The sequence below is a fragment of the Mandrillus leucophaeus genome, unplaced genomic scaffold (genome assembly GCF_000951045.1).
Source record: "Mandrillus leucophaeus isolate KB7577 unplaced genomic scaffold, Mleu.le_1.0 Scaffold172, whole genome shotgun sequence".
In the NCBI taxonomy this organism is placed as follows: Eukaryota; Metazoa; Chordata; class Mammalia; order Primates; family Cercopithecidae; genus Mandrillus; species Mandrillus leucophaeus.
The window spans coordinates 1,281,239-1,296,976 of record NW_012101721.1 but is presented as its reverse complement, the minus strand read 5'-3'; the positions used below and the strand labels follow the sequence as shown (position 1 = coordinate 1,296,976).

General features: G+C 42.4%; 1 protein-coding gene across 2 annotated transcripts in view; it reads right to left on the bottom strand.

Annotated features, from left to right (window-relative positions):
- The window catches only part of SIK2 (salt-inducible kinase 2), a 125,471-nt gene that overhangs the window by 10,431 nt on the left and 99,302 nt on the right, over positions 1-15,738 (bottom strand). For both annotated transcript variants that reach the window (XM_011976974.1, XM_011976975.1), the window contains exons 7-9: positions 15,140-15,360; positions 13,107-13,259; positions 5,903-6,067 (exon numbers count right to left, since the gene is read on the bottom strand). In XM_011976974.1, coding sequence (XP_011832364.1) covers positions 5,903-6,067; positions 13,107-13,259; positions 15,140-15,360 — 539 coding nt within the window. The remainder of the gene's footprint in view (positions 1-5,902; positions 6,068-13,106; positions 13,260-15,139; positions 15,361-15,738) is intronic.

The window sequence follows — 15,738 nt, the reverse complement described above, 5'->3', positions numbered from 1 at the left end:
GGAGGGGAAGGTTATTCCATAAAATCCATTCTGGGCTGTAGCCCTCACTCGGGTAAGGTGGCTAATGCATTACAGGGTTTTAAAGTGATGAGTGGTCATTTAAGAGGAAGAGTGGCAAATGCTTCCTTTCCACATTGGCCAACCTTCCCCATGGCAACAGAAAGCAAAACTCTGAAACCTGGCCAGCAACTCTTACTCTCTCCTTGGTCCTTCCCCAGATAAACTTTCCTTTCTGACTAAACTTAATAGTTTCCTTGCAAGAAAGAATGGCTGTTTGAGAACTTATATTCATACCTCTAAGCTCCTTAACTCTCTACTAATACAATTTTCTAAAACTAGCCAAGAATGGTTTAGAAATGAATAAGGTAACAGAGAAAAGAAGATCATTAAGTAATTATCTATTGAGCATCCTTATACTTACGGCCGCCGTCAAAAGACATTTCTTATAGGATAAGCCATACAAGTAGGCTCTTTTTTTTTTTCTTCAATTTTTAAGTTCCAGGGTCCATGTGCAGGATGTGCAGGTTTGTTACATGGTAAGCGTGTGCTATGGTGGTTTGCTGCACCTATCAACCCATCACCTAGGTATTAAGCCCCGCATGCATCAGCTATTCTTCCTGATGTTGTCCCTCTCCCTACCCCCCAATAGACCCCAGTGTGTGTTGTTCCCCTCATGTGTCCATTCTACTCCTACTTATAAGTGAGAACATGTGGTGTTTGGTTTTCTGTTCAGCTGAGGATAATGGCTTCCAGCTCCATTCATGTCCCTGCAAAGGACATGTTCTCAACCCTTTCTATGGCTGCGTAGTATTGGTGTACATGTACCACATTTTCTTTATCCAGTCTATCACTGATGGGTATTTGGGTTAATTCCGTGTCTTTGCTGTTGTGAATAGTGCTGCAACGAACAGACTCGTGCATGTATCTTTATAATAGAATGATTTATAATCCTTTAGGTATATACCCAGTAATGGGATTGCTGGGTCAAATGGTATTTCTGCTTCTAGATCCTTGAGGAATCGCCACATTGTCTTCCACAATGGCTGAACTAATTTACACCCCCACCAACAGTGTAAAAGTGTTCCTTTCTCTCCGCAACCAGGTCAGTATCTGTTGTTCCTAACTTTTTAATAATTGCCATTCTGACTGGCATGAGATAGTATCTCATTGTGGGTTTGATTTGCATTTCTCTAATGATCAGTGATGCTGAGCTTTTTTTCATATGTTTGTTGGCTGCATGAGTGTCTTCTTTTCAGAAGTGTCTGTTCTTGTCCTTTGCCCACTTTTTAATGTTTTTTTTTCCTTGTAAATTTGTTTAAGTTCCTTATAGACTGGATATTAGACCTTTGTCAGATGGATAGATTGCAAAAATGTTCTCTCATTCTGTGGGTTGTCTGTTCAGTGTTTCTTTTCATGCAGGTTCTTTTTTTATCCTTAATATTTTTACTGAGCCATACAAAACACCCGGCAGTACCCCTGAATTTATGGTTTTACTTAAATTGTCAGTTTATACATTTATTTTCTCATCTAGACTACAAGAGGAATTATGTCTTTTATTACAAAATATTTGCTGAGTTCAGTTTTATCCTGGGACAGCTAGAAAACAATGACTTGATTTTTCATTGATTTGATTTTTCTTTTTCTTTTCTCTTTTTCTGGTGAGAGAGTCTCACTCTGTCGCTGAGGCTGGAGTGCAGTGGTGCAATCTCAGCTCACTGCAACCTCCAACTTGCGGGTTTAAGCAATTCTCCTGCCTCAGCCTCCTGAGTAGCTGGGACTACAGGTATGCACCACCATGCCTGGTTAATTTTTGTATTTTTAGTAGAGCTGGGGTTTTGCCATGTTGGCCAGGCTTTTCTTAAACTCTTGACCTCAGGTGATCCACCCAGCCTCCCAAAGTGCTGGGATTACAGGCGTGAGCCACTGCACCTGGCCAGATGTATATCCTTTTCAGAACTTGTATGTATTACCTTTGTCATAAAAAAAGTTATTAAAAATGTAAGTAGACACGAAACACCTCCACTATATCTGCATTTTCAGGATTTACCCTCACAGTTTCCTTCTGCTATCCAGCTATGAAGGGGGTAATTCGGAAAATCCTTTTATTACATTTCAAATAAAAACGCTAAAAATGGGCTGGGCGTGGTGGCTCATGCCTGTAATCCCAGTACTTTGGAAGGCCAAGTGGGCGGATCACCTGAGGTCAGTTCAAGACCAGCTTGGCCAACATGGCAAAACCCCATCTCTACTAAAAGTACAAAACTTAGCTGGGCGTGGTGGTGGGCGCCTGTAGTCCCAGTTACTCGGGAGTCTGAGGCAAGAGAATCGCTTGAACCCGGGGGGTGGAGGTTGCAGTAAGATGAGATCACGCTACTGCACTCCAGCCTGGTTGACAAGAGTGATACTCCATCTCAAAAAAAAAAAAAAAAAAGCTAAAAATGACTCAAGTGTATGTGTATATGTATGTATAAAAAATTCCTTATTAAAAAGAGATACTCAAAGGAGATTTATTCTGCAGGGTTTATGCATCTGCCCTCCCATATGGCCCCCATGTCACCTGTGGATCTCAGTTCCTGTTTGGAGCACCTGATCCAACCATGCTTATCTAGAGTTGGGCGACTATCTCAGAAAGGCAGTATTTTTTTGAAGCTGCAAATCAAAGTTTCCATTCAGACTCCCTAAGGGATTTTACTGACAGTTTTAAGCACTGAAGATTTCTGGGAGGGAAGGAGAGCTGAAGTCTCTTTGAGATGCGCGATACGTGTCCCCAGTTGAGAGGAGAAATGCAAGTATCAATACACGCAGCTATGAAGCATCAATCAGAAAACAACAAATGGGTGTTACAGTAAATTCACACAAGGCAGTCTCAATAGAAAGGGAACCGTGTCTCTGATAGTTTTTCTGTGTGTGTGTGCACTTACTTATGGGCCCCAAGAAAGAGGTCCTAGGGAGGGAAGAGGGACATTTTCACTGACATAAATAAAATGGTCCACAAAGAAGACCGGAGCATGTCTATGGCCTGGCTGAGTGCCACCGTGGCATTGTCAGTGTGGGTGGCCAGCTCCAGCGTGGCACTGCTCTTCCTACAAATGCGAATATACCATCTAGCTCCTGTCTGTATCTTCTGCAAAATCATTCATTTCCTGCCTGTTTCCTGGTTACAGTAACAATCACAAGCTTTAAAAATAGCTTGCCCTACATAATACAGCAGTCAGTGCCCGAGCTGTGTTTTAGGCCTGATGCCCTCACACACAAGCCTTGAGTCAACTGCATTTTAATTCTTTTGAGGGAATTACATCTTTACAATAAATGAATGATGCTGCCTTAATTGATGTCTGAATTTCTGAGTGGGTCTATAGTAGCAACCACAGGCAGAGAAGAAAGACTGTGCCCAGGCAGTGGACTCGTCCCCAGGGGCCCAGACACTAAATCCTTTTGGTCAGCAACTCAGCTCAACACCGGCTTGTGGCAGCCTTGCACTGAGCTGCCTGCTGTGGGTTACGCTTGTCTGAACTCATGGTCAGCCTTCTTGAATCTGCCCTGCCTTTAGTTCCCCATTTCTGAAAACAGCTGTCACCCTCCATCTAGGCTCAAAATCTTGTTATTGGTTTGGTCTTCTCCCTAGACCTTAATATTCTATCAATTTTATCTGCACCGTCTCATTTCTACCGTCTCCTCCCCTCCAGGTTCATGGTCACTATCATCGCCTCCCTCCTGGACACAGGCTCTAACCTGTCTTCCTGGTCACGTTTCTCCCCTGCACCGGGGCACACAGCGATATGCAGGCTAACTTTCTGATGTGCAACACGGATCCCAGAGCTTCCTCGCTCAAATATCTTCAGTGGTTTCCTACTCCCCGAACAACTGTGCCTTCAGTTGTTTCAACTGATACCAAAACCTGTCCCCATATTGAAAGCACTCGCTTAGGGGAAACATCTAAATTTCTTGGCTTGCCATTCAACGCTAACCTCCTCCATCTTTATTTCACACGCTTCCCTGCACGTGCCCTTTTCCTCAGACCATCTGAACCCCTCTCTACGGAGATGGACTTAGGCTTCCCTAGTACTTGCTTTTTCCAGTCTTGCCTCCACTGTAGACATCACCCCCCACCCCCGGTTTCCAGCCACCTGTCTGGGGTCTACCCGCCTCTCGATCCCCAGTTCTGATCATTAAACTGGACCTTCCTGATCAAACAGCTAAAAGCAACTCCCCCTGCCTCTTTCTAGTCTCGTTCTGATTTATACTTCCTTAAGGGACCGATCATATTTTATCTTTTTATTTTATTATTTTTTTTGAGGTACAGTCTAGCACTGTCACCTGGGCTGGCAGGCAATGGCATAATCTTGGCTCACTGGAACCTCCACCTCCTGGGTTCAAGCAATTATTTTGCCTCAGCCTCCTGTGTAGCTAGGATTACAGGTGCCCGCAACCTCGCCCAGCTGATTTTTGTATTTTTAGTAGAGACGGAGTTTCGCCATGTTGGCCACACTGGTCTTGAATTCCTGACCTCATGATCCGTCCGCCTCGGCCTCCCAAAGTGCTGAGGTTACAGGCGTAAGCCACCACACCTGGCCCATATTTTATCTTTTATCAGTTTACTCAGTACCTGGCACGCCATCTTTTAGTATGTATAATGTTTCTTCTGCTAGACTATAGTGAACTCTGAGAGACAGAGTTCATGTCTCACTCATCTTTTTATTACCTAAAGAGGCTAAAAATACAGGAAACCAATATTTATTATCTATAATCTGTCCCAAACCTCACACACATTATCTCAATTAATCATGATAACAGTCTCATAAAGTTGGTGTTCTCATTTTATACAAGAGAAAACTGAGGTTCAAAGAGTTCTGTTATGTGGCCCAAGTTCACACTAAGAGGAGGTCTATTTTGAACATGCTCCAAGACCTATGTTATCTATGACACTCTCCTACCCATTATTATGATCTTCTGTACATTGCTTATGCTAAGTACATATAATATACACTGGAAGTTAAAGAAACATCCATGAATGAGAAAAGCTGTCATCTTCCGTATCCTAAATGCCAACTTCATTCTGCACACTAACTTTTATTTTTATTAATTAATTAAGTTTTTGAGATGGAGTCTCACTCTGTCACGCAGGCTGGAGTGTGGTGCTGCGATCTTGGCTTACTGACTGCAACCTCGGCCTCCTGGGCTCAAGCCATTCTAGTGCCTCAGCCTCCTGAGTAGCTTGGATTACAGGTGTGTGCCACCATGTCTGGCTAATTTTTTGTATTTTAGTAGAGATGGGAGTTTCACCATGTTGCCCAAGGTGGTCTGGAACTCCGGAGCTCCGGCAATCTGCCCGCCTCGGCCTCCCAAAGTGCTGGGATTATAGGCTTGAGCCGCCACGCCTGGCCCAGCACACTGACTTTTAAACATTTCCAAATTAGACAAAACAACATGTATAACTGATCACAAAAGATGGCCCATCGTTCTGTACCTGAGGTACCCTATGCAGAAGAGCGGCAATAGCAATCAAATACAGCCCAATTTGGCATGAAAGTTAATTTTTTTGTTTTCAGCATTAATTTTTTAGGGGAAAAAAAAAAACAAATCAAAAATACTCCCAAACACTTGTGAGAGATCTGGAAACTTGAAGAGAGAAGGAATTAGTGAAGGAGGGAGAAAGATGAGGAGGACTTTTCAGAAGTCCACGAGGTCTGACAAATTACGTAATGGTCATAATGGTCACAATGATAAACACTGACAAGAGTTGAGCCTGGACACTATTCTTAGGTTTTTCTCCACAAAAGCATCACTCCTGAGTGACTTAAGGAAATGATAACGTTCAATAAAGCCAAAGTAAAACACTTGTGGACCAAACTGAAATCTCTCGCCACACTGCCAGTTCCGAGACTCTCAAACACAGCCGTACCTTTGGAGTGTCCACACACTCTTCTTCCATGAATGCAGCTTCTGCCTGACAGCCAGATGCCGGAAATGAAAAGGCCTCCACGTTGGATGCCTGGGGCAGGAGGGCAGATCGCAGCAGCCTCATGTTCGGTGAATGCATGGTCACTGGGAGCCCTACAGTCTGTGCCTGTAAATATGGCAAGAACAGACAGTTTGGGAACATGAATACCTTCTCTATAAATACACAAAGTTCTAAGAATAAAATAATTCTTCCTGTGGCAATTAAAGACTGAATATTTATTTATTGGAAACTCCAGAAAGACTTGGTGAAATATGCATATGGTGCAGGCAGTGGTCTGAAGCAGACTCAGCAATCAGTTCCTCTGAAAGAGGTCGTACAGAATTTCAGTTCTGCCTCATGAGGGGATGCTTGACTTTCACACAGGTGACAAGAAAGCTAGCTTTTGTGAGGAATCAAGAATGTTCCTCGTTTCAATTCAACAAACATATTTATCGCTTTCTTTAAATATAATACTTACCAGACAGATAAAGAATAGAAAAATCCTAGGAGCTCAAAATTAAACCAGGGACAGATATATACACACCCACAAGTAACTACAACACAAGGGACGCTGGAGTCAGTGCTATGTCTCTGTCTGCTCTACCCACCTTTTTGGTGTAGGTGAGATGGTATGTATTTATTGGTAAGGGTGTATGCGAAGAGGAAGAAAGAGAAGCAGCAGTCACGTGGGGTGACAGGAACATCTTCCTTCCTTTAAGGAGATGCACAGCCTGGACTCAGCCTGCTGGCCCAGTGGAAGGAGAGGCGTTTACTGCAAGCTATGTTTTTGAAGTCAACCCACTATAGAAAGCTCCTGATGGTTTGAAGTCTGTTCTCATGTCTCCTTTGTTAACTACTCTAGGGAAACAAGCATTACAAATGCTTCTTTTAAAAAATCATTTAAGGCCGGGCGCAGTGGCCCATGCCTATAATCCCAGCACTTTGGGAGGCTGAGGCAGGCGGATCATGAGGTCAGGAGATTGAGACCATCCTGGCTAACACGGTGAAACCCCATCTCTACTAAAAATACAAAAAAAAAAAAAAAAAAAAAAAAAAAAAAATTAGCCGGGCATGGTGGTGGATGCCTGTAGTCCCAGCTACTCAGGAGGCTGAGGCAGGAGAATGGCGTGAACCCGGGAGGTGGAGCTTGCAGTGAGCCGAGATCATGCCACTGCACTCCAGCCTGGGCAACAGAGCGAGACTCTGTCTCAAAAAAAAAAAAAGAAGAGAAAAAAAAAGGAAAAAAAATTATTTAAAAGGATGAAGCTGCTGAATGATACTTTCATCACCATCCCTTCAAAACTACCAGAATAATTTATTAGATGTGTTTTAAACATAACAGGCACTGCACCACATCTGAGAAAACAATCATCATACTAGACTATGAAAGGCAGAAGGATGGCCTATATTTTTCTGGCTATAGTTATTTCAAGGGCTATAGGATGGTGAATTTTAAATTCAGACAAATCAAAGGGACAAATGGTATGAGATTGTAGCTTCTCCTCTCCCAAGACCTGAGTTTGATTCCTGGCTCCATCACCTACAAATTGTATGACCTTAATCAAGTTTCCTAACTTCTCTGAAACTTATCTTCTTCAACTGTGAGAGCACAATGCCAACTTCTCAGTGAAGTCAGGACTGTAAAAGGTAACATGCAATGTCCTTAACTCAGTAACATTAATTCCTCTTTTCCCCTTCTTCCTAAAGCCTCCGAATGATCACAAGAATGTAAGAATTAGACTGTAAAATGAATGCAGTCTCGTTCTCAAATACTAACGGTTCCCAGTTAGAATCTCGGATTGACGATTTTCAAGGATGGGGGTGTATGTTAGAAATATACTTTATATTTGAATATACTCTGAATATATTTTCAACATACTTTATATTTGGTATATTCCAATATTAATATCATTGGCTATACTGTATAAGATAAAGAATAAAGTAGCATTAGCAAAGTGTCAGAATGTTCTGGATGCCCCAAAACAAACAAATACACAACTGCACACGATTCAGAGTGTGATAAAGAGATAGCTTTCCTTGTATTGTCACTCCTCAAGCTTATATTCTGTGCTACTTCTGAGGTTAAACAACGTTTTCCTTTCAAAATCAGGCATTTAAATTATCTAGCTACTATGTAAAATTTTTATCTAGTCACTATGTAAAATTTACACTCCCCACTAAAGTGTATTTGCTACATTCTTCTTACCCCCATCATTAGCTTTTCAATCAAAGGATAAAACTGAAGAATTGATTTCTACTTCCCAGCTTTAGTAGACTGCTCCTTCTCTATGAAAGTAGTCTAAATTATTAGGGCGAAGCATGACCGAGGGTGCCGTATGGAAATGAGATGCCCATGCGCTAACTATGACACGCTGCTCCGTCCCTGACTCCCACTAGCTTGGACGCTTTAAATGGCCAGACGGTGCTGTGCCAGACCAAGCGTAGCACATTGTCCTTGACAGCATTCACATCCGACCTGGACTACTACAACTGACTGTGGACTCGGTTAGAGGAATAACAGATAGCATCAAGGAATAACACTTTTTGTTGTGACAATCACTTCCTAGGAAATATGGTGGGTTTTAGGAGTCTTATGATCACTGAGGGGACTAAAGGAGTCTTTTTGGAACAACAGAGGGTATAAATATACAAACAGCATGCACAGCATTGCACAGTTGATTAGCAAATATTAAATAAATAGATGGTCAATTAATAACGCAAGAAGCAGATATTATCAAGATATTCTTTAGGAGTGTCAATACTCAATGATTATGCCCAACCAATTGTGATCACTCTTTAGACCACATGTTTATTGCTTTTAATCTCTTCTTTGGACTTTGTGCTTTCCAGAACCATTAAAATGAAAATAATATTCTTCCCTATGAGAAACTCGTTACTATTCCAATAGGCAAGTATTTGTTATGACCTGAATTGTGTCCTGCCAAAATTCACAAGTTGAGCCACTGATATCTGGAGACAGGGCCTTGAAGAAGGTAACTAAGGTTCAATGAGGTCCAAAGGGTGGGGCCCTGAGCCCACACAGCAGGTGTCCTTATTAAGAGGAGGGAGAGACACCAGAGATCTTTCTCTCCACACTTGCGCAGAGAAAAGGAGTCAGTGAAAAGACAGCCAGCTACAAGCCAAGAAGACAGGCCTCACCAGATAGCAACCCTCATGGCACCCTCATCCTGATTTCCAGCCTCCCGGACTGTGAGAAAATAATTTCCGTTGTTGAAGCCACTAGGTCTGCGGTATTTTGTTATGGCAGCCCTAGTAAACAGGCACAACCTGTTGTGAAGGGCAACCTCTAAACAGTAATTAAAGAATTGGAGGTGATTGTTTTACTCTTGTTTGTTTACAGCTGATGGAAACTTGCAGTGGAAGGACTCTTAAAAACTAGTGGTTAGGCCAGGTGTGGTGGCTCACTAATTGTGTGACCTTCATCAGGTCCTGCAATCCCAACACTCTGGGAGGCCACGGTAGGAGGATTACTTGAGCCCAGGAATTTGAGACCAGCCTAGGCAACATAGCAAGACCCTATCTCTACAAAAGATAAAAAAAATAATTAGCTGGGCGTGGTGGCATGCACTTGTGGTTCCAGCTGCTTGGGAAGCTGAGGTGAGAGGATGGCCTGAGCCCAGGAGATTGAGGCTAAAGTGAGCTGTGATTGCCACTGTGCTCTGGCCTTGGTGACACAGCAAGACCCCATCTCAAAAACAAAACCTCCCCTAAAACCCCACCAAAACTAGTGGTTAGAATGTATGAGACAAAGACATGACATATTTTTTCTAAATAGTCTGAACTCAGTTAGATCTAATACTTCCTGCATGTTATACAGCAGACATAAGCACTCCAAATCTAAGATGGGAATCCCACTGTTGTCTAAATAATAATAATGGGTACTTTATTTTTTTTTATGTTTTACTTTTTGGGACAGAGCCTCACTGTGTCGCCCAGACTGGAATGAAGTGGTGTGATCTCGGCTCACTACAACCTCTGTCTCTTGGGTTCAAGCGATTTTCCTGCCTCAGTCTCCCGCATAGCTGGGATTATAGGCATGCACCACCATAACCGGCTAATTTTTGTATTTTTAGTAGAGATGGCGTTTCACCATGTTGCCCAGGCTGGTCTCAAACGCCTGGGCTCAAGCGAACTGCCCGCTTTAGCCTCCCAAAGCGCTGGGATTACGGGCGTGAGCAACCGTGCAAGGCCATAATGGGTATTTTGTAACTAGGCTATGAACTTCTTAAGGGGAGCGACTGTTTCCAGGGTACTTCTGAAGCCACAGTGGCTAGGACTGTGCCTGGCATGTAAGTGCTCTATTGGTTGAACTAAACTTCTGGTACAGGTTAACCAATTGTATCTTGGTAGCAATCAATTGAAGTATATATTGCTGTTCCCATTCTGTATTTAAGGGCACAGGAGCTCAGAGACGCTGACTCGCCTGAAGTCACTCAGCTTGGTGTGGAACCTGAGGTCTGCATGATTCCACGGCTCACGTTATCTTTGTATTGACTGGATCATGCTTCCTCAATTTCTTGCTGCTATATCAAGAAACAAGTGATTCGCCACTTCTTTAAAAAAAATTAGAACATCAAGGAATTAAAGTGAGAAGGCTTTACTAAAACTTTAGGCACATTTATATCCATAAAAACAGAAATCTATTTTTTAACAGGTTCAACACTAAAACTCAAAATGTGAAATCTCTGGGAGGAGGGGCCTGTTGCTCAGCATGCAGAAGGCTCTCAGGCAAGCATGTGAATAAGCACTGAAGACTCCGTTTGAAGTAGAAGCATTTTAGTTACACTAAGTACGTTCCATTGAGACTTGGGTCAATGCATAAAGGACACAGAGTACTTGGTAATTAAAAAATTATTGAACATAAGAAGCCATGTTATGCATCTGAACCCTAAGCCAAATTAAATATAATTTGAGATATGCCGGGGAATTTGCTCATAGTCTAGACATGAAAGGATATCGTGTACAATAACATATGCACGTGCTCAGGAACAACTGTTTATATAACCCCTCACCACTCCCTCACTTGCGTAATGTTTAAGAAGAATAAAGAGACTTGGCAGGGAAAGCCTGCTGGACCTGGGGGCTTTCCAGCTTCCTATCCTTTTGTCTAGTGGCATTTGCAAGAAGGAAGGGGTTCCACTACATCTTAAGTGTTTTTCATTTTATCTCCTCCTTTCTGTCTTGAAAGCAACACCATTCAACTTAGAAGATTTCCAAGTGCTCAATGATACTCTAACTCAAGTATCTGGAACTATATTGATACATTATTTTACTCACATCTGTTATCAATACTCACAATTTTTTTTTTTTTTTTTTTGAGACAGAGTCTCACTCTGTCACCCAGGCTGGAGTGCAGTGGCGGGATCTCGGCTCACTGCAACCTCTGCCTCCCAGGTTCTAGTGATTCTCCTGCCTCAGCCTCCTGAGTAGCTGGGACTACAAGCGCGCGCTGCCACGCCCGGCTAATTTTTAGATTTTTAGTAGAGACGAGGTTTCACCATGTTGGCCAGGATGGTCTTGATCTCCTGACCTTGTGATCCACCCGCCTTGGCCTCCCAAAGTGCTGGGATTACAGGCGTGAGCCACCGCGCCCAGCCAATACTCTTATTTTATATATAAAGTATGTATAACAAAATACACCACTTACCTACTAAAATCAAGAAGATTTAATTTCCTTTTTTAAAACATACTCTGCAGATGCCAGTGCAAAATTTTATTATAATCCTGTAAATTTTGTAAAACTGCCAAAGAAATACAAAGTCAAAACTCTTCTGCCTTTATTTTTATTTTGAATAAAGGCAGTTACTCACAGAAGTGGACAGGAAAGTCAATGGAGCATACTAGCCAACCATTCATCTCAACCTCTACATGGACGATTCCCAAATTTCTAGCCCCAGCCTCTCTCCTCGGATCAAGATCCACATCTTCCTCATGAGCAACTGAGTTAATGCTACCCCTATTTTCTCAGGCTCTGGCTCAAGAACAGAGTCATCTCTAAGTCATGTTGTCCCTTCCTCCCCAATATTTATTTATTACTTTATATAACAAGCATTTACATAGCACTTACTATGTGCCAGGCAGATAGTATTTCACAAACATTAGCTATTTCACAGATATTAACTAATTTAATTGTCATAGCATTCTATTATTATCCCCATTACACACTTGGGAAACCAAGGCACAAAAAGACTTAAGAAACTTAAAATGTCACATAGCAGGAAGTGGTAGAATTTGGGATTTGCTCCAGGTGCTTCTAACCACCACGCTGAGCTGCATCTCTGAACCATTGCTAACTTCATACAGAGTCTACCTCTGAAATGGTTCTTATACTTGCCCCTTCTTTTCTGCTTCCAACAGTGCCATATTTAAGCCTTCGGTATTTCTCGTCTCTACTGTAACACTCTCCTAACTGCTCTCTCCAAATTTCTTCTTTTCTCTTCCTGACACATCCTTCATAATGCTACCAGATTAATTAGCCTAAAGCATGGATAGAATTATATCACTTTTCAGCTTAGCGGCCTTCAGTAGGTCCTTGTTGCTTACTGAATTGTAAGTAAACTCTTTACCTTGGCATTCAAAACTCTTCACAATAATGCCTCAGCTCACCACTCAAGTCCTCCCCATCTGTGAAGATGTGTCTTACACGCCGTTTCCCCTGTTCAGTTGTGCCCCTCTCTCCCCTGTCCCTGGCTCTGCTACAGCACTCATCTTTCCCTATTGTGAATGATGGTTGTTTACGATCTTGTCTTATTTCACTTCTATAGTGTGATGTCTCTGAGGGCAATGACTGTAGTTTATATATCCTACCCCCAACAGTGCCTAAGAATAGAAGCTTGCACATGGTAAATCTGTAATAAAAATTTGTTATATGGAATTGAATGTGAAAGCTAGTGACAGTAATTCTCAACATTGTGAATGATGAAAAAGAGAAACACCTCTTTTAAAAAACTGCTTGAAATAAAGTTAACCCTTAAAAATGAGAAAGTGCTAAAACATTTGAGAATCTAGTGAATGGCAGGCAGAAACTCTACAGAAAAACAGAGTGTAGAGGGTGAAATCCTAACCCTGTGTATAATATGAAAAATCTGTCGAACATGTGAACAGGCACACGCACAGATAAGACTCTCAGCTAAGGGGGCATTACCTTGGCAACTGTCTGCTCAGCAATGGTGCTAGGCCGACGCTGGCGGCCGTCAAGTCTCTGCTCCACTGGGAAACTGCTCCTATGTGATTTCAGGCGCTCCACCAACAAGAAATAAATGGCAGCAAAGTGGTTATAGCTCTTGTTCTGCAAAGACTGAAAGAAAAAACAAGTGGTAAAGGCAAAGAGCCGTAAAGACCAATGCAATGATCTATACATGCCTAAAAAAAAGTGGAAAGAAACGTGTGCTGTTAAAAACAGAGTGAAAAACAAAGTATGTCTCAAGATGAAAGCTGCTCCAAAATTAAGACGGGAAGGCAGAAAACTTCAAGTCTCTAGTATTAATTTTTTTTTTTTTGAGATGGAGTCTTGCTCTGTTGCCCAGGCTGGAGTGCAGTGGCCGGATCTCAGCTCACTGCAAGCTCCGCCTCCCAGGTTCTCGCCATTCTCCTGCCTCAGCCTCCTGAGTAGCTGGGACTACAGGCGCCCACCACTACGCCCGGCTAATTTTTTGTATTTTTTTTTAGTAGAGACGGGGTTTCACCGTGTTAGCCAGGATGGTCTCGATCTCCTGACCTCGTGATCCGCCCGTCTTGGCCTCCCAAAGTGCTGGGATTACAGGCTTGAGCCACCGCGCCTGGCCTAGTATTAATTATATAAATGATGATCCCTTTAAATGGGTTGACCAGCCCTTCTACATGAACAAGATCCATTTATTTTTCTCCAGTCAGAGAAAATGCCATCATTATCTCATGTAGACATTCCCCAATGCTGCCACATGGCCCCATCTCATAGCTGTAACGGCGGTGTACGGTCAGTTAGCAACCTGAGCCCGAGGCTCTAATTCCATGGCTTCAACACAAATCTGAACCATTGAAAACTCTGAAGTGAATGGTTAAAGTATGTGGAGAACTTTCTGATGATTATTTTGGGCTGGAGAATGGCATCTGGATGCTAAATTGAGAGACACTATGTCTCCGTTCTTAGGTAATTTTTTCCTCTTGTTTTTGCAGTCCCACCCTCTTAAAACCTTGAAAATAAAGTTGCTTCCCAAATGTTCACATCTCCAGCCTGCCAGCTTTCCCAGATACTGAGGGAACAGGGAAACAACTGCTCCTTTGGCTTCTAATTCCACCTGACAGTCGGCATGGGTGCTGTGCAGGGCACCAGGATGCAGAGCCGTCTCAGCAAAAATCACAGGTCAGTGGAATTGCACGCCCAGCTACCGCTCTGGATGCACTTCAGGGACAAGTACAGAAAAACATCCCTGAGCGCACAGTGAGCAAAGCAGGAGAGTCAGTTTGGTTTCACTTATGGCTACGTGGCAGGGGAAAGGCAGTACAGCATGGAGCCTTGGTCTTTCACAGCAAACAAGGCGGCATTTGATATTCTTGTTATGTTTCTTCCTCAAGAGCACTGTTTGCTTTTTTACTATTGTAGAAGTATTAGAAATATGTATACCCTATAAGTATGCTAACTATTTGAGGACAGAAATAAAAGCTAAGAGGAATTTTCCAGGTTCATGACCCTTCACAGTTCTGTGACCCCTAAATACTTCCAAATCAGGAGCCCACCTGTTTTTGCCTTCTTAGTTTCTCCAGTTCACAATCTAAATTCCCTGGCTTTCTTAAACCTGATACCTACCCTTCTTGTTTCCTGCTTGGCCCTTTGCCTAGCTGCACATTTATGTTCCATACAAACTAGTTAAATACCTATGTAAAACTTCATGTTTCATCTTGGAAGCAACTTTCTACCTTGTATTTGTTAAGCTTCCATCTTTGCCTTTTCTGACTCTTTTATAAATGCCTCCTCTCGAATGTTTTGGCAGATGGGGCAAAGAAAGGAATTTAAGATGCTGAATAAAAGTAAATATAAATAGAGTCTGATGTCATCAATAGGGAACACTGAACAGTACGCCTAGGCGCTGGGGATACATGTGCTAAAAGACCAGGATGACAGGTGTGAGTATGAAAGTTCAAGTAGCTAAGTGCAGTAGAACCCTGAAATACCTTTAGTCAAATCTCTGATCACTTTACCTCAATGGTTTTCTGCTGATCTATTCCAAGGCTGTGCATCAGTCGCAGAACCTGCTCATTAAACTCCCCGATGGATGGCTCATTCTCTTGCTCTTGTGGATACAGAACAGGTCTCTGAACAGGAACTTCTATGAGCATCCATTTATGCTCCCTGATTTGAGCTATGGTTAGCCGTTTGGATGGGTCTAGGACCAACATCCTTCGAATAAGGTGCTCGCAATCTATAGAAAACACAATGTTACAAAAGTCACATAAATCACCTTGCACTTCAGGGTTATTTGCTTGACTCTTGACTTTGTACAAGGGTATTAATCTTTGTATCCTCTACTGGAAAATGGAAGGTCAAATGAATAAATGAATACATGCAGGCTACTTATATTTGTCAAGTTAACGTGGTGAACAATACCCAAGAAAAACAGGAGGGTGTAGGTCTATCAGATTCTGGGCTAAATGAAACTTTCTACTGAATTTCGCAACTGAAAATATCTAGAAACAGACTTTGATTTCCACTAAAGAAAATAAATAAGCCTCATTCCTAGAACAAGCAGACAGTAAATCGATTCTCAGTCATATCTAATGCTGATATACTAAGGCTATGT